Genomic DNA, 22,988 nt, shown 5'->3' with positions numbered 1-22,988 from the left:
ATAAGTAGAGAAGTGGTACTACATGATCCTTGTAAGTCTAGTCGTACAAAATCGACAACAGAAAAGATAACGACTCATCTTCGAAAGAACGTCGTTTCGCTGAAATTTGACTTATGCTGATGATTATACTGATTTCTTGTGAGAGAAAAATACTATTCGTTCGCTGAAGTAGTGTTGCACAACAGGGCATCATCTAAGCATTCGATTCTGGTCTATGCAGATTGGTGCAGGTAAAGCGCGCGGTACTACATGGCAAGATCTGGCGTATCATCGGAGAAGTTCATACTGCATAAACTGGTGGAAATAAAGGTTAGGACACTTATTTTTCTATTTAGAAAAATCTGACTCCAAGCTCACTGCTTTGTGTGAAAGAAAAAACTGTGCTAATTACATTGCATGCGATTTAAAATGGTGCAAAGTCAAGGGAAAGTGACCAGTTCAATTACTAGATCAGTACGGAGTAGTAATCAATTAAGCCCTTGTCAAAAACACCTCACCTAATGCCAAGTGCCAACCGAAAAAAACAAACCATTCTCGCCCAAGATGTTGACAATGCAAGGAATGAAAGCTAGCATACATATGACGGGGACGACCAAGCACGTTTCTGACTTTACACACACGATGGAGACTTGGGCATGTGAAATTAAACTAGCGAAACTGCACGGCATGTGTTTTCGCGTGGTGGATGAACTGTGTCAAGCTTCTGCCGGAAGTACAGTTAGTTGACCAAATGGGTTTCCGTGGTATAAACAGTAGGGCGTTTTGGGTGATGGGCCACCCCGTTCGCTTAGCTGATAAACTATGGCTGAAAGTACTGCTGGTTGATTTGTTATGAGAGGAAAATACTGTTTGTTGGCTGAAAAAATGCGACTTATAAGCCAAGCGAACATGACGTTCTCGTGAGGGGAACATACCACCTAACAAAAACACTAGCTCCCCTTAGTCATAAGCTATGCTCAGTGCCACAGGAAAGGTGTGCTGTGTACAGAAATGAATGTTTTCTGTGTGCAAAATATGGGCGAGTTTGCTAATGCTAGTAGGACTGGCTTAGTCAGCTCTGTTTAGGCAACCCATCCAGCTTCGGACGCTCGAAATCCAACGCCTTGCCTAGACTAGGCGACTTGAGCTTCTCCACGCACTAAGGCACACGAGCCCTGTATGCTCGGTGGCAAAGAATGATGAAAGATCTTGACCGCATTCCCATGCTGATTATAAATGGTTTGTTTAAGTTTAGTGCCCACAAAAAAGTCGAATTTGCACTAATATTAAGCATCATAACCCATCTCCATCGAATCACAAGTGTGTGGTGTGGCCGTGTGGGCAAACCATTCACCCGGCAACTCTTGGTGCTTGCATGATACGGCGGAGCACTCATTACTCATCACTCATCGCCTTGCCTACTGGTAATCCACCCACTGCGCCGCACTGCACGGATGCACGCACGCACGCGCAGAGCCGTCCATCAGGACAGAGACGGCTGCTGATGTGATCCAATCCAATCCAACCAAACCTCCGGCTGGGCATGTCAACTCTTCTCCTTCGTCTCGTCTTCTCTACCTGTACGCTCCCAGCGTACGCAACGCGAGAGGGACACGTTACTAAAATAATTGGCACTCCCAAGGCAACGACAAGAACAGCTAGCCGTCAGCGTCTGGACGCACCCATAGCGCCATGCAGCACCTAAACCCCTCAACTTTCATCCAATTGCCTATACCTTGTCATATACTATATATCTTTTTTTATAAAACACGTTCACATACATATACGAAGTATACATTTGCATAATTGCCTCTGTATATAAACACATACACGCAGGTGAAATGTAAATGTTCAACTACAAACAACTTTGTACCGTGTAATCATAAAAAAAACATAAAATTTGTAAAGTCATCACAAACGTCACGTTGTTAATGAACATATTGTCCGAAACCAAAAGGGTAACTAATCGGAAATACCGTCGCCAGGTCGAGAACTCAAATTCAAGGAGCTCCACCAATCAAGCGAGACTCGAACATTTGATGCAGCCCACCTGATTTTCTGTCCACGTTCGTCCGGTGTCGTAGTGTGAAGGCAGGAAGCAACGTGAGATACTCATCCGCCTGTCCCTTCCAAAGACCCGGTCTACACGCCGGCGATTTTTTCTTTGTCCTCTTGTATTATTTCCATGTACATATATACGGTTGGTCTTCGAGTTGCAAACGTGTATGCAAACCATGTACGCCTCTGCTAGGCAGTCTACCAGTCTTATGTGCACCTTTTTTCCCTTTTTGCGAGGCAGTCTACTAGTCTAGCGCTGTAGCACACGTGTTTTGCATGCATGGCACTTGCACTGAAAAAAAAGAACCTGTGTTTATGATTCTGCAATAAGTCGTTGCCCATGGCTTAATGGTCTAGCACTTCTGCAGATCATGTTTAATCTCAAGCATATCATCGACCGATCCGTCAGGATTATCGCAGGAATTATTCCGTTGGCAGCCAAAGCCACATGGAGTGATTAGCAATCCTGTAATCCCCCAGCACGTCCTACAACTCTAGGCATACAGTATAGATAGAATACTTTGAATTGACAAGAGAAAAAAAAAGAATAAAAATCTATGCACATCTCACGGCGACCTGGCTTGCCCATCTGACCATGTCCTGTCCCACGTTACCTCCCAATAATTTTGTCCTGATCCATCCATCCATCCGTAGCCCATATAGATGCATAGGTCACCTTCTTAGAGTCGTACTCACTTTGTACCAAAAAGATTGTATCTCTAGAACACTGCTAGGTCAAATTTATTAGATTTATATAAAAAAAGATACTAATAATTATCATAACAAATAAATATATTATTAGATTCGTCGTGAACTATATTTCCATGGCATACTTACTTGAATCCATATATATTGATACTAATTTTCATAAATTTAGTTAAATTTAAAATAGTATAAGTTTGATCACATACAAAATTGTATTCCTTTCTAGACAGATATACTATGCCGTAGGGTCAAGGCAAAAGCAGAGACGCATTTCTTTCGCAGACGTACACATCACCCGACGCGCCTACGGACCACCAAAAGTAAACGGCCCGGCCGGGCACAAGCCGTGGCCACCCACCCCGGCCGGCCCCGGCAGCGCCATTATCCTGACGACCACCTCCATCCACTTGCTGCTCAATCAGCCACAGACCGCGCACACATTGACCACGACGTTAATGATAGCCTTTCTAAGATTATTATCGATTGTATATTTATATATGTGCGATGCAAGATGAGGCTGGAAGATATATATTATCAAGATAAGCGTGTAGTGCTCTTCGATGCACCTGCCACTTCCTCCAGAAGTGCCCATTGGAAACGCGAATCTTCGGCGCCTCATCGGCTGTTGCTTTCGCCTTTTTCCAGTTCTGCAAAATGGATCCGGAAAAAGGGTTTACAACTGTCAGGAGAACACTGAATGAACATGCAAAGAAACTGATCAGTGTCTCTCTTTTTATTTTTGTATGTAAAAAAAATACCCTGAATTTTAACTGTCATAGGTTACAGTTTTCGACGGTCAAGCGATTTCTTCTCAAGGTTTACATGTAGCCATGTAGGAGTAATATAGTAACATTACAATAAATGAAGCAGAAACTTTCATTTGACATTAGGTTGGTGATGAAAAAAAACATGGTTTGGTTTCTTATCAGTTAAGACTTAAGAGTCGCATAAAAGATTCAGAAGATATGCATGAATATATGCAGCAATAAATTATCTTAGCATGGTGCAATATTCAATACCAACCTGGGCTCCAAAAGAAATATTCTGTGGCAACTTCCAAAGTTTGATGACGACCCTAGAGAAGGATAACAACTAAGGCTTCGTACAGGGAAGTTGGACTTTTGCACGTAGAGTTGTAGCAACCCAAGCAAAACGTCAAACAAGTGAACTGGGCAAGAAAAGTATTTCCGATTTTTTTTTTCCTTCCCTCTCTGGAGTCTGTATTGAAGAAGAAAAAAATTGGTGGTGGCAAACGTGTAAGTAACTGACTTGGATGTTTCTGCATCATATACCTTTGCCATTCTTCCTCGGGGAACAAGACGAGGAAAGTTCAACACCACCAGAAAGAGCATGCAGCTGCTTCTTCTTCCCCCATGCTGTCGTAGAAAGAACCTCTGGTTCTTTAGCTAGTCAGAGCCCAAAATCCAAAATGAGCGTCTCTGCGAGCTGCAGGACGTTTCATGAGAGAATCATGCCGTTGCTGAATTTGCTATGCAGCAGCAGTAGCGCCTCCAAATTACCCGGGCCTTTCTTTGGTACTGCCTTGGTCCTCCTCCTCTCTTGTGCGTCCCTCGCCAGCTCCTGTACAGAGCAAGAGAAGAGCTCCCTCATCGACTTCCGAGATGGTCTCTCCCAGGAGGGCAATGGCGGCCTCAACATGTCGTGGGCCAACGGCACAGACTGCTGCCAATGGGAAGGAGTAAACTGCGGCAACGGTGGCGTGGTCACAGAAGTCTTGCTGCCTTCTAAAGGCCTCAAAGGGAGGATCCCACCATCTCTCAGCAATCTTACAGGGCTGCTGCACCTCAACCTGTCATGCAATTCACTCTACGGCAGTCTGCCAGCAGAATTGGTGTTCTCCAGCAGCATCATCATCTTGGATGTCAGCTTCAACAGCCTATCTGGTCCTCTGCAAGAGCGTCAGTCCCCAATTTCTGGCCTTCCTCTCAAGGTACTGAATATCTCAAGTAACCTCTTTACAGGACAGTTACCATCCACAACACTGCAAGTGATGAACAATCTTGTCGCTCTTAATGCAAGCAACAACAGCTTTACAGGACCATTGCCATCCTCTATTTGCAGTAACGCCCCATCACTTGCCATGCTTGACCTTTTCTTAAATGACTTCAGTGGCACTGTTTCCCCAGAGTTTGGCAATTGCTCCAAGTTGACAGTACTCAAGGCTGGCCGCAACAACCTTACCGGAGGTCTACCCCATGAACTGTTCAATGCTCCCTCATTGGAGCACCTCTCTTTTCCAAACAATAATTTGCAAGGGGCACTTGATGGTTCCAGCCTAGTCAAACTCAGTAATCTGATATTCCTTGACCTTGGATCAAATGGGCTTGAAGGAGAGATGCCAGATTCTATTGGGCAGCTGGGAAGATTGGAGGAGCTCCACTTAGACAACAACCTGATGATCGGAGAGCTGCCATCGGCCCTAAGTAACTGCAGAAGTCTCAAGTATATCACCCTCAGAAACAATAGTTTTGTGGGAGATCTTAGCAGAGTTAACTTCACCCAGATGGATCTGAGGACTGCAGATTTTTCACTGAACAAATTCAGTGGAACAATTCCTGAAAGCATATATGCATGCAGCAATCTAATTGCTTTGCGATTGGCTTACAACAATTTTCAAGGCCAGTTCTCACCAAGAATAGCCAATCTCAGATCCCTTTCCTTCCTTTCAGTTACCAATAACTCATTTACAGATATCACAGATGCACTTCAGAATCTCAACAGATGCAAGAACCTTACCTCCTTGCTAATTGGAAGCAACTTCAAAGGTGAAACCATACCACAGAATGCAGCAATTGATGGTTTTCAGAATCTTCAGGTCCTAACCATAGATGCATGCCCATTGGTTGGGACAATCCCTCTTTGGTTATCAAAACTCACAAAATTGGAGATATTAGATCTATCATACAATCACCTTACTGGAACAATACCATCCTGGATTAACAGGCTGGAACTCCTCTTCTTTCTGGACATATCAAGCAACAGGCTTACAGGGGATATCCCACCTGAATTGATGGAGATGCCAATGCTACAATCTGACAAGAATGCTATCAAGTTGGACATGAAGTTCCTTGAGTTACCTGTATTTTGGACACAATCACGTCAATACCGTTTGCTCAATGCTTTCCCCAATGTATTGAATCTATGCAACAATAGCTTGTCAGGCATAATTCCCCAAGGGATTGGTCAGTTGAAAGTGCTCAATGTCCTCAACTTTAGCACCAACAGCTTATCTGGAGAAATACCACAACAAATTTGCAACCTCACCAACCTGCAAACTCTAGACTTGTCAAATAACCAGCTCACAGGTGAACTACCAACTGCACTGAGTAATCTTCACTTCCTTTCTTGGTTCAATGTGTCTAACAACGACCTAGAAGGGCCAGTTCCAAGTGGAGGACAGTTTAATACCTTTACAAATTCTAGCTACATTGGAAATTCCAAGCTATGTGGTCCTATGCTCAGTGTCCATTGTGGCCCGGTAGAAGAACCTCCAGCCTCAATGAAAAGGAGGCACAAGAAGACCATCTTTGCGCTTGCCTTAGGTGTGTTCTTTGGAGGGCTTGCCATGCTTTTCTTGCTGGGACGTCTTATTCTGTTCATCAGAAGCACAAAATCTGCTGACAGAAACAAGAGCAGCAACAACAGGGACATTGAAGCAACTTCATTCAACTCTGTTTCAGAGCACATAAAGGGAAGCATTTTGGTGATGGTACCTCGAGGAAAGGGAGAATCAAACAATATCACATTCAATGATATCTTGAAGGCCACAAATAATTTTGATCAGCAGAACATTATTGGTTGTGGAGGTAATGGTCTAGTCTATAAGGCTGAGCTACCTTGTGGATCCAAGCTTGCGATCAAGAAACTCAATGGAGAAATGTGTCTGATGGAAAGAGAATTCACAGCAGAGGTTGAAGCACTCTCTATGGCACAACATGAGAATCTTGTGCCACTATGGGGTTATTGTATCCAGGGAAACACGAGGCTCCTCATATATTCTTTCATGGAGAATGGGAGTCTTGATGATTGGCTTCACAACAAGGACAATGCCAACTCATTTCTTGATTGGCCAATAAGGCTCAAGATTGCACAAGGAGCAAGTCGGGGCCTTTCTTATATCCACAACACCTGCAACCCTAACATTGTTCATCGTGACATCAAATCCAGCAACATCTTACTTGACAGAGAATTCAATGCTTATGTTGCTGATTTTGGCCTGGCAAGATTGATCCTTCCTTACAACACACATGTCACGACAGAGCTGGTAGGTACTCTGGGTTACATTCCTCCCGAGTATGGCCAGGCCTGGGTGGCCACACTGAGAGGTGATATATATAGTTTTGGAGTGGTCTTGCTTGAGCTGCTCACAGGGAAGAGGCCCGTCCAGGTTTTGACCAAGTCGAAGGAACTTGTCCAATGGGTAAGGGAGATGAGGTCCCAAGGAAAGGATATCGAGGTCTTGGATCCTGCTCTCAGAGGAAGAGGACATGACGACCAAATGCTGAATGTGCTTGAAGTAGCCTGTAAGTGCATCAACCACAATCCTGGCTTGAGGCCGACCATCCAAGAGGTGGTGTACTGCCTGTAAACTGTAGTTGAGCCCCTGCAGGTGCAGGTGCAGGTGCAGATGTAATTAAAGGAGAACATATTGTAGGTGGCAATATTGTACTCCACCAGACTAGGTGTAACTTCAGTAGAAGGAAGAGTTTCTAACAAAGAGCGCAGTACTGTACATTCCTGAAAGAAAAGTCTCACTGTCATGAGGCCCTGTATACAATTTTCCTTATTCCTTCCGTGGAAATATTGCACCTCCTAGTTCAAACGATTGAATATGGAAAGTGCATAAAAAAAAAGGCATTGGGCTCTTGCTTAGTATGCCTACATTTGTATCCTAGTGAAGTTGTACAGTTGTGTATGTAAATCTATGAAAAGAAAAGGCTCACAGCTATGAGCTTCTGTCTACAATTTTCCCTCTTGTTATCTAAAACCTATAGCGCTCAAGTTCAATTGCAGGAACAGTGAAAGCACTTTGAAAGCGTATTGAGCTATCAATTAATTCATTAACATTTCTGGAACTGTGAAACATGTACAGATGCCTGTATTAGAAAAGATGGATATATGGATAGCATAATTGAGGGAGAAGGATGGACTTTGCTGATTTTTTTTTATCTGAGAAGGGGAAAAGATATGAAGTACCATTGTTCAGAATTCAGCTTACTGTTATTGCTGTGAGAGGGGGCAATTTATGAACTAGTGGTGTTCAGATTTAACTTAGGAGCATAATCAGTACATATTGTTCAGTTTCAGTTTGGTTCCCTCCCTCCCCAACAATATGATGTCCAAGCCTACATGGCTTCGTTTCCAAGTTCCAACAGTCCTACTGTCCTAGAGGCCTAGAGCAACCACAACAGCACAATGGCGGAAGCAAGACCACAAGCAATGCACATTTCCACAGGCCACACCATCCTAACAGCCCGACAATTTTGGCATGCAGAATGCTAACACCAACAACCCCTAGCAAAAAAAGGCAGCGCAGCACCAACCTCTAATCTAGCGAAAACAATTGTCAGGGGCATCAAATGACTTAATGACCAACAGGAACGGGGACCGGTCGCGGTTGCCGCATGCTGCCTACCGTTGGTCGCCCAGCCAGGAACGGGCGTGAATCCATGCGGAACGGGAGGGGGCGCTCCGTCGCGGCCAGACGGCCAGTGGCTGTGCCTGTGCGGCCGTGCGGGCGGAGGAGGTCGCCGGGGAAGAAGACTAAAACTCTGAACTCGGTCTCCTTTCTCCGTGGGCCGACCCATTCTTACCGGTAGATGGGCCTTTTCTGGGCTAACGCTTCCCGTTCTTACCGGCCCGGTTCGCCCCGGCGCGCCCGATGGTGAGTCGCGCAGGCGCGCAACCCCGCTAGCCGCTACGCCTTTCTCTTCTCGCCACCCAAGCGGCGAGCCCGCCGCGACCCCGCCGCCGCCGCCGCCGCCGCCGCCGCTACCTCACGTCCCGCCCGTCCGCAGCAAGGTGGGTGAGTTCCTACTTCCTTTCCTCCCTGCTTCATCCCTAATCCGGCAGCAGCGACCTCCAACTCTAATCCGCTTCCCCTCTCTCCTTTGCCCTAACGCAGTGGAAATGGCGGCGCCGGTGCCAGAGTGGGCTACCAAGGAGCCCTGCCTCATGGGGATCGACGAGGCCGGCCGTGGCCCTGTCCTTGGTAAACGCTTTCTCTCTTCTGACCGGTTATTAATACGCAATGCTGCTTCAATTTTTTTTCAGTTTATTACTGTACAAATATTCAGTAGGCCAAAGTGAAATAGGATGAACACTCATGGAAATGTGCAAGTTTCTTGAACTTCAAGTTGGTTTCAACACTTTCCTCAGCGAAATGTCATGAGCAGGACGCATTTTTTCTGGTTTTTAACAGAGATGGAGTCTTTCCGAAATTGACTTCCTATTACTGCTCGTGCAGGTCCTATGGTGTATGGATGTATGTACTGCGCGCGCTCTTACAATAACACTCTTGCCACTCTCAAATTCGCAGGTCTTCTTCACTCACATCTTCTTCATCTCCTTGTTGAAGCTGATTTACTTGTTGTTGTGTTAGTTGCAATGCACAGCTCAGTATTCTCAGTGTAGTTTTAGTTCTACAGAGCACATACATGTACATGTGATTTAGTTTCAATTGTATACCGAATTATTTATGACTGAGCCTGTGTCAGAGAGATAAACTGGGTAGCGACGTAGCGTCGAAGTTATAGCACGTAATCTTTAATAGGTTAATTTGTGACCTTCAATTTGTGTTCATTCATTAAGTAGATGCTGGCAGTAGTTAAGCACTTTGGTTGATTTGGCATGATAGAAGCTAGTGTATCTTTCAAAGACCTGATGCATATGTTTATGAACTTCTGAAATTGTGGAGGACAAACATGGGTGCCTGTGTTCCTGCTTTGGCACCTTGCTTGCCATCTCCTCCCACCAAGTGCCGATTGAGGCTGGGTCTTGCTGTGGCAGCTGTAAATCATAATTTTCCCAAGATAGCACCTGAGCCCAAACAGCTCTTGCAAAGGGGCATGACAGAGAGGTGTAGCCCTGTCTCCAAAGGGCCATTACACAAGACGCAATGATCTTGGTGGGGCCATCCCCTTTTCTGAAGATTATCGGCCGTTAGAACTTTGTCATGCATGAGGATCCAGGCATGAATTTTGCATTTATTCTCCGCTTTCGCCTTCCAGATGAGTTCATGTTGGAACTTTCGATGCGAACCTCCGAATTGTATCCTGTATGCCGAGCGAGTGGAGTAATTTCCGTCGGCCGTCCATTTCCAAATAATGGAGTCTTCTACCTCGGGCTGTAGCTGGACATTTTGTAATCTGATCCATAGACCAATGAATTCCTGGATCTGTGTTGTTGTTGTGATACACCTTTGCAGCGATTTAATCCAGTTACCATTGTGTAGCTCTTGCTGGACCGTCCTGTTCTTCCTACGCACAAGCATGAACAGGTGTGGCGCTAAGTACCTGGGTGCCTCTCCATCTAGCCAGCTGTGGTGCCAGAAACGTGCTTTGTTGCCATTGCCAATCGTGACCGTGGTGGAGGAGTTGAAAAGGAGCCGATCTGTGTCTTTGCATGGCACTCCCAATCCCACCCAAGGTTTAGGATCCTGACCCCATTCTTGCCATAGCCATCTTAGGTGCAATGCCCTTCCGAACCTCTCCAGGTCCGGCACTCCCAATCCGCCCAAGTCTTTTGGCCTACATACAGTTGGCCAATTCACCAGGCTGTGTCCCCCATTTGCGTTCTCCTCCCCCTTCCAAAGGAATGATCTTCTGATTTTATCAATCTTCTTTCTTGCCCACACTGCTAGAGGGAACACCGTGAGATGATAAGTAGGCATAGAAGACAGAACTGAGGTAACTAATGTAAGCCTGCTAAACCTCCCCTTCCAACCCGGCAACCTCTGGCCAATGCGCTCAATGAGGGGTTGTACGTGGACCTTTTGCAGTGGTCTCGTATGTAGCTGCAATCCCAAGTAGCGACACGGGAAAGTCTCTCTTTTCCCTACGAAGGAGGCCAAGACATGATCAAGGTCGATGTCTTGGCATCTGATTGGGTGGACCGAACTTTTCTTCAAGTTTATGTGAAGGCCCGAGACATTGTCGAATTCTTGCAGGATGGTAGTGATGGCTTCGAGATCTTCCTTGAAGGGGTTAATGAATATTGCCGCATCATCAGCATACATGGAAGTTCGCCATCTAGCTGCAGCTACAGGAAGGTTGGTGAGGACGGCTTGCTGTGTTGCCAAGTCTAGTAAGCGCTGCAGCGGGTCCATGGCAAGAATAAAAAGCATGGGCGAAAGTGGGTCACCCTGCCGAACTCCCCTGCTGTGGCTGAACGCCGGACCCTGCTGTCCATTTAGAAGGACCCTTGAGGAAGTGGTGCGGAAGAGGATTGAAACCCACTCACGCCCGCGTGGTCCGAAGCCAAGAGCCTGTAGTACCTCCAGAAGGTAGCTCCAGCTGACTGTGTCGAAGGCTTTATGTATGTCCAACTTGAGGAATATGGCCGGCTTTTTTTGTTTTTGGAAGGTCCGCACTATGCTCTGGACATATAGGAAGTTGTCATGGATGCTCCTTTTTTTTATGAACGCACTTTGGCATTTGGAGACCAAGGAGTCCAATAGGGGAGCCAATCTGTTTGCGAGAAGCTTGGTGAATAATTTTGCAAAACTGTGTATGAGACTAATTGGCCGGAAGTCCGTTACTTGCATGGCGTCCGCTTTTTTTGGGAGCAGGATAATATTAGCCGAATTTAGCAGCTCAAAACCTTGGGAGTTTAGCATAAACATGCTGTTCATTGCCACTATGACATCTTCCTTGATAATTTCCCAGCACTTTTTGAAGAAGACGCCCGTGAAACCATCGGGTCCTGGTGCTTTGTCGGACGGCATGGAATGTATCGTGGCCTTGATCTCCTCCTGCGTGAATGGAACCTCTAGTGCGGACAAGTCTCTTGGGACATAACCCAGTGCGTTCCAGTCGAAGGTCCTTGATCTCGATGGCACTGAACCCAGGTGACCCGAGAACTAGTCTGCCACCACCTTCTCCTTGTCACTATGAGTAATGGCTACCCCCTCATCCGTATGCAAGCAATGTATATAATTTTTCCTCCTCCTCATGCTGGCTCTGATATGGAAGAATTTTGTGTTTGCGTCTCCACTGCTGATGTGTGATAATCTCGCTCGCTGCCTAATCCTCGATTTTTCAATGGCAGCAAGTCCGGTGCTCCTTGCTTTTAGCTGGCGACGTAGTGCAATTTACTGGGGCGTCAGCGTTCTCATTTCCTGTGCCACTTCAAGCTGCAATAGCACTTCTTTGACGATGGCCAACTGTAGCCGTGTGTCGCCAATTTTCTCCCTCCGCCATTTCTTGATGCCTTTGGCCACTCTTGCTAATTTTGTGTTGAGTCGCTTGAGAGGCACGTTCAATTGGACAGGTCTATTCCAAATCTGTTCTACCAATTCACTGAAGCCATCAACATTCACCCAGAAATTTTCGAAGCGGAAGGATGGATTTTTGTAGTGCAGGATCTCCCCTTGTAGTAGAAGCGGAGTGTGGTATGACATGAGCGAAGGCAGGGAGTGGAGGAAACAGGTTGGGAAGGTCAATTCCCAATCCGGGGTGCAAAGCAGCCTGTCGATCCTAGTAAGCGTCGGACTGTCCTGCTCATTGCTCCAAGTGTAACGGCGGCCATTGAGCCCTATTTCTTTGAGGTTTAGCTTGTCGATCACCGCTTTGAAGGCCCCCATTAGACGACGGTTCAGATTTGAATTATTCTTATCTGCCGCTTGGTAGATGAGATTAAAGTCACCAAGGACTAGCCACCTCCCGTGCGCCGGCCTAGGAATTGCCTTGAGCTCTTGCAAGAATTGTAGTTTCTCAGCATCACCTTGTGGACCATATACCACCGTTATTTGCCATTTGGTCCCGTCTGCCCTCATGGTGCATGTTGCTGTGACCACATTTGCAGATAAGTGTTGATCGGTGAGGTGGAAATAATCTTCATTTGCCGCCAAAAGAATGGCACCTCTAGTTTGTGTGGCCGGCAATGCCACAAAATTGTTTGTGAATTTGGCACCTACCGTGCGCTGGACGATGCCTTGGTCGATGTTTTGTAGCTTTGTTTCTTGTAGACACACGATGGTGGAGGCTGTGTCTCGAACTAGCAAGCTCACTGTATCTTGCCTCACCACATCATTGAGGCCTCTCACGTTCCAGCACAGGATGTTGCAATTACGTTGTGTCATTGAAAACAAGATTTACCCCAAATAACAGCCTGTGCAGAAACTGCAAGGGAAGAACAGACACATTGAAGCGAGTAAACTGGCTGCAGCCGATTACAGTAGTATTTCCAAACCGAAGCTTACAACAGGTAGCTAGCAGCGCTGATGGCAGTAGCTTTGGTGCAGACATAGTAGAATAACAACTGAAGATGACATGGTGACCCTGAAGGAGTGGAGAGCGCTTTGGTGATCTTTGGCCCCTGGTCGTCACCACTGCATCCTTCACAGCCGATACATAACTGGAGACGACGACACACCTACTGAACTGAAGATACAAATGGTTGGAGCTTGACATGAGTTACATAATGTAGCCCTTGCACCGAACTATGAAACCTAAGCCTGGGAGCAGCCTGCCCCAGAGTCGTCGCCGAGGCCACAAAGGGCAGTCAACGCCTGGATCACCGTCCCTGAAAGTGGACCGCCGAACAGCTTGAAGTAGCCCAGCAGCGCGTCGTCCAGCAAACGGTCCTCCTCCTCCATGAAGCAAGTTTTTTCATCAGAACTTGGCGCGCCTTCGCTTGAGCATCGCCCCGCGGCCAAGATGCTGTTGCAATGCGCACACTTTTGCGCAGGGGGGCTGAAGACTGCTTCTTCCTGCGTCTGACGGTCCTCGTTCGCTGGGGTGGCCCTTGGAGCAGCGGCACTGCAGTCTGCAGTGTGACTGTGCTGATGAAGTTGGCCGCCACGTTCTGTTGGGCTAGTGGAGACGCCGTGCGCTGCCTGCAACAATTACGCCTGACATAGACGCAATTTGGGCGGTGCCTTCTGAATCGGGTACCAGACGCGGCCTGGTGGGAGCGAGGAGATCGCCTGAACGCCGCAATTGTGGCAGAACGCTGTGCAGCCTCGTCCCTGCTGTCGCCACTGGTTGGGGATGTCAACCTGTGTAGCATGGGGGGTGAAGGACAGTCAAAACTTGTAGTTGAACATGTTACTGCTGGTGGATGCGAGGAGCCACTGTTGTCGTCGTCAGGTCTGCGAGTGTTGGACCTGTGGCTGATGATGCAGCTGTCGCCGTCATTTGTCGGCGTCTTGGGCGAGCTTCTGGGCGGGGAGCGATTTCGGCCACTGCCGCGGCGCCCGTACTGACGCTCCCTTGTGCGGCCGTGGATGGAGGTTGCTGGAGTCGCCGGCGAAGCAGGGGGCGTGGCCATGAGTGGGAGTGGGACTTGCAGAATGCTCCCGCCCTCGGAAGTCGGTCCCTGGTGGCCGGAGGTCAGTGTTGCTGTGCCCTGCGTTGGGACGCCGTGGACGGTGGTTGGCGATGTTGCGCCCTGCTCCAGGACGCCATGGCCGGCGGACAGCAATGTTCCGTCCCGCGGCAGGACGTCATGTTCACCTGCAGCAGGCAGCGGTGTAGTGTTGGCGCCTTCCTTGTGTGTCGAGACGAGCAGTTGGGTGTTCCCTGTCACGTGGCATACCAGAGGGTGCTGTCGTGGCCGCTGTCCTGCTTGTTGTCCCTGGAGACCCCACGACCATGTTACTGCTGTCCTCTCCGAGCACAGCGCCGGGGTCAGCCCCCTTGCTTGAAGCGCCGTTGGAGGTTGCTGGGGGCGGGGCTTCGAGAGTTGAACAAGCTCGGCCAGGTGAAGACTCATTCTGGGCGCCTTCATCGTCGTGGCCGCGAGCTGGGCGTGTGTGGCGCGGTGGAGATTCGCTCCTGGTGCGCCCACGAGGAGCAGGGCGCGAACGGCGTGATGGCGACCTGCGAACTGATGGGAGACCTGCTGCTGATGTCGTCGTTGATGCAGTGCTCTCCAGGAGTTGAGCGCGGCCGGCGAGGTGGTGACCCGCTCTGGACGCCGTCATCCTCGTTCCGGCGATCTGCGCGTGTTGCGTGGCGGAGTCCTGCTCCTGGCACCATCGTTGTCGTGGCCGTGTCTGCGTCGTTCCCCTGGAGCAGTCGATCTGTCGCGACGGCCATGTCGTGACTCTGACCGTTCCCTCTCTCTTGCCCGCTCCGGGGCACGAGAGAGGCTCCGGAGTAGACGTGACCCCCAGTGGTCACTCCTCCTTTCGCGACGGCCACGACGCTCGTCGTCGTCGTCCCGGCGATGCTGGCGCCTGGGTTCTGGTGGCGGTGGCTCTTGGCGTTCACGCAGCGTGCGTTCGCCGTCGACGACCCCAAAGTGCCAAGTGAAGTCCTTGGTTTCCACCTGGCCGTGACTGTCGGGGGGGGGGGGGGGAAGCTCAAGCAGGTCGAGGTGGACGATGATGCGGAAGGTTAGCCCACGTCGGCCACGAGGGGGGACTGCGCCGTCATGAACAAGCACTGCATTGTCAGTTATGGTCAACCAAGTTACCTTGGGGATATCGGAGGGATTGTAGGTCCACGCCCAGAGGCATAGCACCCTGGTGTCCTCCCGGTCCACCGACTGCTGCTCCACGTAGTCGATGTCGCACGCTCTCGCCACCACCCGCTTAGCGATGCTCTCGTTCCAAGCGTGGACTGGAACTCCTTCCAGGCAGAGACGCACGTGATGGCGCAGCTCACAGTGGTCTCCATAGGCTTCTATCCGCCATGGCCAGATGCGGAAGTCGAAGTTGCGCATCGGAAGTTTCTCCTTGGTCACCGCAGCATCTTGGTGGTGGGGGTACTTGAAGATGGCGAGGAAGTTCTCTGGTCGATGACAGGAAACAACGACGTCGCCTTCTAGGACCCCGAAGCATCTGCGGAGCGCCTTCTCCACCTCCTTAGGCTCCGTCTCGCCTCTGCCTCTGCACTGCCCAAGCACGATGGCGCAGGAGGAGAGGCGCCTCGCCTCCGCCTCCATTGCCGTAGTCGAGGCCGCCACCGCGCAGGTATCTTCTGGGCAGGCCGCGGGGTCTCCGGGGGCCGGCATGGCGCGATGCGGCAGGGGGGGAAAGGAGCTGAGCTTTGGTGGTGTCCAAGCAGAGGAGGCAGATGGGTGTGCTGCAGCTGTGTCGCGGCCGGATGGGGGATGTGAAGCTCTGCTGCACTCCCTGGCTTTATGGCCAATTCGTCTGCAGTTGATGCAACGGACCGGCTCCCTGCAGTCTGCCGCCCAGTGTCCGCCAGTGAGGCATCGGAGGCACCTCCCTCTGAGTGACTCCAGAAATGCAGAGCGCGGCGATGGCGTGCGGGGCGCTGGTGGGCTTGAATTCGCCTGAGCTGAACGCCTTTTCCGTAGTACCTTTGTCCAACCATCTTCATCGATCTCTGGATGCGTGAGGTGACCGGGCATGGCCACCCGGGGCTGCGCGGCGCTGGAGTCCTCGGTCGTGTCGAGGCTGCCTTGGGAAGGTGCGCCACCATAAGTGCAGCCTGAGGCGCTCTCCCTCGCGTGGGCGGCCGTGGATCTGAGGCAGGATTTGCTGGGAGGTGGGGGTAATAGCGAAGCAATAAAGGAGCTGGTGGTTGGGGGAGGAGTAATGGCGAAGCGCACTCTGCGCTGTGGGGCAGCAGGAGGAGGGGAGGTCGTTGACTCCTGGAGCGGCAGCTCGATCGAGCCCACCACCAGGGACCGGAGGCGGGGTTGCTCGGGGCCTCCTGGAGACCGGCAAATGGCCGGCGACGAGGACATGGGCTGGGAGGCGGAGGCTGGAGGGGGCGCTTGGGCAGTGGGTGGGGGCTGGGAAGCCACAGCGGCGGCGGATCTGGGCGCCGTCGCGGGGGTGCCGCGGGACGCCGGGGGAGGGGGGGGGGGGGGGGGACGAGGCTAACGGCTCTTTCCAATCTGGGTACTGCTGTCTGATCCTTAAGTTTTTTTCTAGTTTAGGCGAAGTTAACTCTAGAGTGTCTGTTGGACATGTAACTTTGCACGGGCCACGGAAGAGTTCAAGAGTAGTTTTGCTACTAACACATTGACAATTAGCATAGCCTATTGATCTTGTCTTCTCAAACAGATTCAAAGACCTTGAAGGAGGAACAAAGAGAGGAGCTATTTGAAAGTTTAAAGGTCAATAGCTCTATTGGGTGGGAAGTGGATGTCATATGCCCAAAGGATCTGTCTGCTAAAATGTTAAAAAAGTATGACTGCTTTTTGTACCTATTAGACTGCAAACTTGCGTTGTTATCTTCATTAGTAGTCTCATTGTTTCAGGTCAAAAGTTAATCTGAATGAAATATCACATAACTCTGCCATGGGCCTTGTTAGAAAACTGCTTGACATGGGAGTTCTACTGGCAGAAGTAAGAGCATATGTTCTTGAGTTCAAAAGGACTTTTTTTTTATGCGGGCATGTGGCTATCCTTGTAAGATTATTTATTACTACATTTTTTAGTAATTAACTAATTATATTCCTCCTTGAAAAGGTATATATAGATACAGTGGGAGATCCTGAAAAATATAGGATCAAGCTGACAGAAAAGTTTCCAGGAATCAAATTTGTGGTTGCCAAAAAAGCTGATAGCCTTTACCCTGTTGTTAGTGGAGCAAGTATAGTTGCAAAGGTAATTTCTGGAATCAAATTTCCTTGTGTAGGTACTTTCTTATAGGCTTGCGCAGTTCTAAAGTTGTGATGTGCAACTGCAGGTCACTAGGGACAGAGCCTTGCGAAACTGGGTGTTTGATGAAACGACTCTGAATATGCACATGAAAACTGGATCAGGATATCCAGGAGGTAACCAATTCCTCGTTATAAATGATTTTACCAAACTCTAATCATATGACAGTGTGTCGTTAAAGAACATCCAAATTGATGGTGCAGACCCTGATACTAAGCAATGGTTAGAAGATCACAAGCACCCTGTGTTTGGCTTCCCAACTTTAGTTCGTTTTAGTTGGGGAACTTGCACGCCCTTCTTCAAGGATGCAGTTGAGGTTACATGGTGTGTTCAAATTTTCAACCTTTATTTATGCTTCTGTGCTTTCTGTACTTGAACTGATTTTGTCAGTGTGTTTTGTGAACTGCAAAACATTGATTCTGATTCCTAACTAGTATGATTTTGCCACATGGTATATGATACAAAGGGAGTCTGATGAAGCTGATGAGGATGGAACTGGCAATGGAAGCACCAAGCGGCAAGTGAAGCTCTCAAGCCTAGGCTTTACTGGTTTCAAAAGGAAGACCGAGGAGATTGAATCAAGCGGAAAAGGCCGCTGCAAATTCTTCCAGGCTCGCAAGCTTGAGCTGGTCAGGAAGTTCCAGTGATGTGTGCTGATTTGGTAGTACTAATGTTTGTTGTAGAAACTAAAACGTACGGTTTTGGAGCCTGATTTGTTTGGTATCTGATTTGAACTGGTAGGAATTGTGTTGTTGAGATTGGAATGGAAGATGCTGGTTTCCCCACATTGATACGTCTGCCTTTTGCAGATGTACAGGTATTTACATCTTCACATTCATCAGTAGCATCCAAGTATCCAACAGATCCTCTCATCCTCGTCAGCACTTGTTGCCTTGTCTCTGCAACTAAAAAATTCCTACGGTCAACATCTACCAGCAGGACCATAGGTCGTGCGACCCGCGTCTATCCGGCTAAAGAAACCAACAGAAATCAATCGGATCTCTTTCCCAGGAAGAGCGTGATCGACGCGATCCCATAGCGCTATTTCTCGCCCTCGCTCCCCGTCACACGGTACGTCGTCCAGGGCGCGCACGACGGCTTCGCCTAGCTGAGGGTGCCCCGCTAGGCTAGGGCGCGACGGACAGCAAAAGCACCGCCCTGAGCCACAAGCCCGTGATCCAGCGCTGCCCGCCGCCGATGTGCATCTTGCGGCGCTACCACGATGCCTCCACTCCTCAAGCATGCGCGGCCATCAGTCTCCACCTCCCTCCAGGCTGCGCTTGCCTCCAACAGCCGCAAGTGCCTCCAGCACCCGACTAGCAGGATCCAGGATTCGGCCGGTCTCTCTCTGCTCACAGATCCGCGATCGACACTCCTTGCGCCCCATGATGGAGTCATCCGGCGATGGCGGCTCTTGTTCGCCGCCGCCCTCGGTGCGGATGGGGCGCCCCGGCCCTTCGTCAGTGCCCGTCATATATCTTTAGGTAATTCCCTTACTCATCAGGAAGTAATAGTGTTGTGCTGCTGTCGCTCATCTGTCTTGCCGTGCTGCTCCTCGGCGCGCTGCTTGCGCCGTTCTTCTTAGTGTCATCCTCGTGGCTGGCATCGGTAGGTGGCATTAGGATTTAGGATGCGGGAGTAGGCTGGTTTGACTATTACGTGATGGTGCTGTAGTGGACGGCGGACACCATCTGCTGCAAGAGCACCTACACCGTCTCTCACCTCCGTGGCCATGTCCACGTCCACGATCACCTCCCTGGAGCTGCACACAGCGTATTCAACAGTATGCTCATGGGGTATATCCTACCGAATGTTAATAGAAGTTTTTTTATGCGATTTGTGCTTGCTTCATAATCTGAGCTAGCCTCTGAAGTCTGAATAAAAGCAACTATTGCTTGCATGTCATATTCTCACAACTAAAAAGAGTAAAAGGTGGACACTGTTTTGTGTGACCAAGTATGGCGAGCTCTATTCTTGTTTCCACTGCTTTGTTTTTTTTGGTTAAGTTCTAAAAAGAGTAAAAGGTGGACACTGTTTCGTGTGACCAAGTATGGCGAGCTCTATTCTTGTTTCCACTGCTTTGTTTTTTTTTTGGTTAAGTTAGAGCAGTAGTAATGGTTGGCACAGATTGTTGTGGTTTTGAATTAGTTGACGGTAACAAGTACAAGGGGAGCATTTACATGGTTTTTTAGTATATGGACCATGACCTCACCGGGCTTGCTGATTGGCCAGGAATGCAGTTCACTGTGCCACAGATTAAGGTATAACCACCTATCCAAGTAACTGGCTGTGCTTTGCTTTGGATGTGTCATGGTTTTATCACTGATGAAATGCCTTGTTCCAGTGTTTCATGAGACAGCTGCTTACAGGCCTGCACTATTGTCATGTCAACCAAGTTCTGCATTGAGATATCAAAGGTCTTAACTGCACACATCTCTGCTGGGTTTTTCTTGTTTTCCTTATTCCTGTTATTTGTGCCTTGTTAAGCTAACATATTGTATTCGATACTTTGTTTGTAGGATCTAACCTTTTGATAGACAATGAGGGTAACCTGAAGCTTGCTGATTTTGGCCTTGCAAGATCATTCTCGAGTGATCACATTGGAAACCTTACTAGCGGTGTGAGCACTTTGTGGCATAGGTATTGTTTACTTTTACAGGTTTTTTATCATATTTACAGTTGTTATCGCAAGCTTCTTATTGTTTTCCTGGATTGTGGCTGCAGACCTCCAGAGTTGCTGCTTGGAAGCACAAAATATGGTCCAGCCGTTGACATGTGGTCAGTGTTCTGTATTTTGGTAGAACTTCTCAATGGAAGCCAATATTGCCTGGAAAGAATGAGGTAGACTTTTTTTTTGACAATGTTGGTAACCATGACCTCTGCCGAAACTTTGTATGCAATGTTTATTTTTTTAGTTAGTGGATGCCAACAGATCAGTTAATATTTTCTTTGGAAGATATCTAATGTAGGCAGAAATGAAAGTAACCTGAAGTGATTTGACGTTTTCTCAAATAAAGTTTTTTCCTATGCCACTTACTTGTAATATTATAAATTGACTAGCTACCTCATTCTTACCATATCGAGTGCTGCATAATTTAATACATCCTCCTCACAGCTAGGATTTTAGGCAAACATCAAGGGATAGTGCCCCCTCGACGAACTGTGGCTACTGGGAACTCAAGTGCTTCTACTGGTATGAACAACTCAGTGTTGTTGAAGTTGAGAGATCGATGTAACTTGCGAGAAGACAGGCAATGTGATTTCATATACCCACACTATTTCTTTTGGTCACAGAAATATGTTCGGATGATAGTTAACTATTACAGGCACAAATTTGTTGAGCTCATTTGCATTCATCTGTACTGCGTAATAGCCATCTGTTCACTATTACAGGTCTGTATGTGTGCTATCATCTGTACTGCATAATAGCCATCTGTATCTGATACTGATATGTGTTATTAGTCAAACTGAAGAGTGGTATTTTTCAGTTCTGTTCAGTGAACCTGTTTAAACTTTGGGTGTGGATATATCATATTGTGAAACGATTACATTCATAACCATATAGATAAAAATGGGAGGGTGCTACCATCATGTCTTCGCGATAGCTTTTTTGGTAACCCGTCAATCGTGTCCAATTTTCGTGTGTAGATATTTCCCTTTATTATTATCTAGCCTTTCTTTGCTTTTGCGCAGCTGATGTGGACGCCAACTTGTTATCCTACATCGTCTCCTGCGGTTCTGACTTCTGATGGAATGGCATTGTTACCTATTGCAACTCTTGGACTACGGCATGAGGGACGAATCAGAACTGCACCAGTAGAGCGGCATTGTTTTCGTTCTGATTTGTTTCAAGCGGCAGTAAGCGATACGGAATCCCTCGTTATTCGTTATGATTTGTTTCACGAACTTTGATTTTTGAATTAAATGTCACTTTAACGTCGGTGTTTAATTCGTGCGATCCGTGAGTTTTTAGTATAAAAGTTTAGCTATCCCGTAGCAACGCACGGGCACGAACCTAGTTGTTATAATAATGATATAGACCGGATGAACCAGCAGATGTTCATCCCTTTCTTGGATGCCTGCTGCACGGCAGGCCTTACGCCCTCGGTTCTAAAATTGCCTGCTTCTCCAGCTTCCCAGTCCACGCATGATCTCATCTTGCGCCTGTGTAACGTAAGTATATGGAGATCTGCGTCCAGTGGTCCGATCATGCGCTGCATAAAACAATTTCAGATCAGATGCCTCATCTCATCAGGTACGTACGCCAAACCAAGCACATCCCTATCCGTTTGCAGAAGAAAGCTGTAGCCTGTAGCAGTAGTAAGTAGTAACTCCCTTTACAGAACAATTCCCTGTAATAACAGTTGAGCTTCAGCAGACACGTACGGCTACCAATTAACTTGTATTAACAGCCAACTAATTACTTAACCAGGTAATCTACTGGCAGTAAACCTGCCGGCGCCGTACATCATTAGGGGATGGAAAGTTTCACCGCCGCGTTACTGGTCACGCGGCTGGCCGTCCGTGCCATGCCCGTGCACAAAAAGGTTTGCCCGTGTCCGTGCCCGTGCCCGGTCGAAAAAGCGAGAGGTGAAGAGGTGGCGAAGCTAGCTGGCGCTCGCCGGCCGGCCGGGGGCACGTGGCGCCGGCGGTGAAGGTGGCACCGCACGCCGCCGTACCGATCGGGGCGCCGGCAAAAAGGACACGTTCCAGCCATGAGCCATGGCTGTCTCTTGTTGATCCCCCGGCCCGTATCTCAAGGCGTGCGTGCACGCACTGACGCACGGCGCCTTCCACGCGGGCCAACAGCTGTGTGGTGCGGTGGTCGCTTCACTAATGACGACTACTATGCCTTTTTGGCACCCTGTCTTTGTGCAATAATCTCTGCTAATCTTTGCCAACTTGCTGATGCAGCCGCAGATGCTCCCGTCGTCGTCGTCTTGTTATTACGTACAATGTAAAATACCAGAAGCTGTAAAAGCACAGTTGGTTCAGACTTTGGTTCCGTCTGAAGAAACCGCTCTGAAACTCAGAGGATGTTTGCTGCTGGCCGGCTGCAGCCTCCGTGCAGATAAAAAGTCCGTCCGCCGTTACGTGGTCATCACGCAGCCTGATGATTGATTACCAAAAAAAAAAAAAACTACCGACCATCCATCATTAAAAGGTTCTTTTTTTCTCTTTCCGTGTGTAAAAGCAGCTGCTACTTGCCAGTGGCTACTGACATCTTCCCTTCCCTCCTGACCTCCCAGGATCCATTCCTGTCAACGCCGATCCCAATGCGAATAATGCGTGGCGACACTGCCAGATCGGTCGAAAGTGTCATCTCAGGGTACGTACGCCTCACTGAACTTGCATTGCAGAGCTCCTCTTCATTTTTCGTTGGCTCAGTGTTAGTGTTAATTGAAATTTTTTAACTGCCATC

The 22,988-nt window shown here is 48.5% G+C and overlaps 2 protein-coding genes and 1 long non-coding RNA gene across 6 annotated transcripts; all 3 read left to right on the top strand.

Moving 5' to 3' along the window:
• Positions 1–3,910: 3,910 nt before the first annotated feature.
• LOC136519761 (tyrosine-sulfated glycopeptide receptor 1-like) lies at positions 3,911–7,721 on the top strand. 2 transcript variants are annotated; one of them, XM_066513133.1, is made up of 2 exons: positions 4,491–4,693; positions 4,792–7,721. In XM_066513133.1, the coding sequence occupies exons 1-2, from the start codon at positions 4,623–4,625 to the stop codon at positions 7,349–7,351; spliced, it is 2,631 nt and encodes an 876-aa protein (XP_066369230.1). In that variant the 5' UTR covers positions 4,491–4,622; the 3' UTR covers positions 7,352–7,721. The 2 variants fall into 2 exon arrangements, with proteins under 2 accessions (XP_066369229.1, XP_066369230.1); XM_066513132.1 differs by having other exon boundaries at positions 3,911–7,721.
• Positions 7,722–8,635: 914 nt separating this feature from the next.
• LOC136519762 (ribonuclease H2 subunit A-like) lies at positions 8,636–18,357 on the top strand. Of its 2 annotated transcripts, none has more exons than XM_066513134.1 (9): positions 8,636–8,788; positions 8,888–8,974; positions 9,230–9,301; positions 16,967–17,090; positions 17,164–17,251; positions 17,375–17,512; positions 17,595–17,682; positions 17,770–17,890; positions 18,033–18,357. In XM_066513134.1, the coding sequence occupies exons 2-9, from the start codon at positions 8,893–8,895 to the stop codon at positions 18,211–18,213; spliced, it is 894 nt and encodes a 297-aa protein (XP_066369231.1). In that variant the 5' UTR covers positions 8,636–8,788; positions 8,888–8,892; the 3' UTR covers positions 18,214–18,357. The 2 variants fall into 2 exon arrangements, with proteins under 2 accessions (XP_066369231.1, XP_066369232.1); XM_066513135.1 differs by having other exon boundaries at positions 8,638–8,784.
• A 208-nt stretch (positions 18,358–18,565) lies between these two features.
• LOC136519763 (uncharacterized) lies at positions 18,566–21,138 on the top strand. Of its 2 annotated transcripts, XR_010775044.1 has the most exons (6): positions 18,566–19,050; positions 19,694–19,827; positions 19,911–19,983; positions 20,086–20,206; positions 20,291–20,407; positions 20,682–21,138. It is a non-coding gene; the product is annotated as an uncharacterized lncRNA (long non-coding RNA). The 2 variants fall into 2 exon arrangements; XR_010775043.1 differs by having other exon boundaries at positions 18,566–19,827.
• The last annotated feature ends 1,850 nt before the right edge of the window (positions 21,139–22,988 follow it).

Source organism: Miscanthus floridulus, chromosome 18 (genome assembly GCF_019320115.1).
Source record: "Miscanthus floridulus cultivar M001 chromosome 18, ASM1932011v1, whole genome shotgun sequence".
NCBI lineage: Eukaryota > Viridiplantae > Streptophyta > Magnoliopsida > Poales > Poaceae > Miscanthus > Miscanthus floridulus.
Note: the sequence above shows the minus strand (reverse complement) of the source record. Positions and strands in the feature narration are given on the sequence as shown.

Excerpts from the sequence above, each read along its gene's own strand:
- LOC136519761 (XM_066513132.1), top strand. The coding sequence starts at position 4,016 with ATGTTTCTGCATCATATACCTTTGCCATTCTTCCTCGGGGAACAAGAC.
- LOC136519762 (XM_066513134.1), top strand. The coding sequence starts at position 8,893 with ATGGCGGCGCCGGTGCCAGAGTGGGCTACCAAGGAGCCCTGCCTCATG. Across the intron at positions 17,513-17,594 it reads GAGCAAGTATAGTTGCAAAG|GTCACTAGGGACAGAGCCTT; the intron begins GTAATTTCTGGA and ends GTGCAACTGCAG. Across the intron at positions 17,891-18,032 it reads GATGCAGTTGAGGTTACATG|GGAGTCTGATGAAGCTGATG; the intron begins GTGTGTTCAAAT and ends TATGATACAAAG.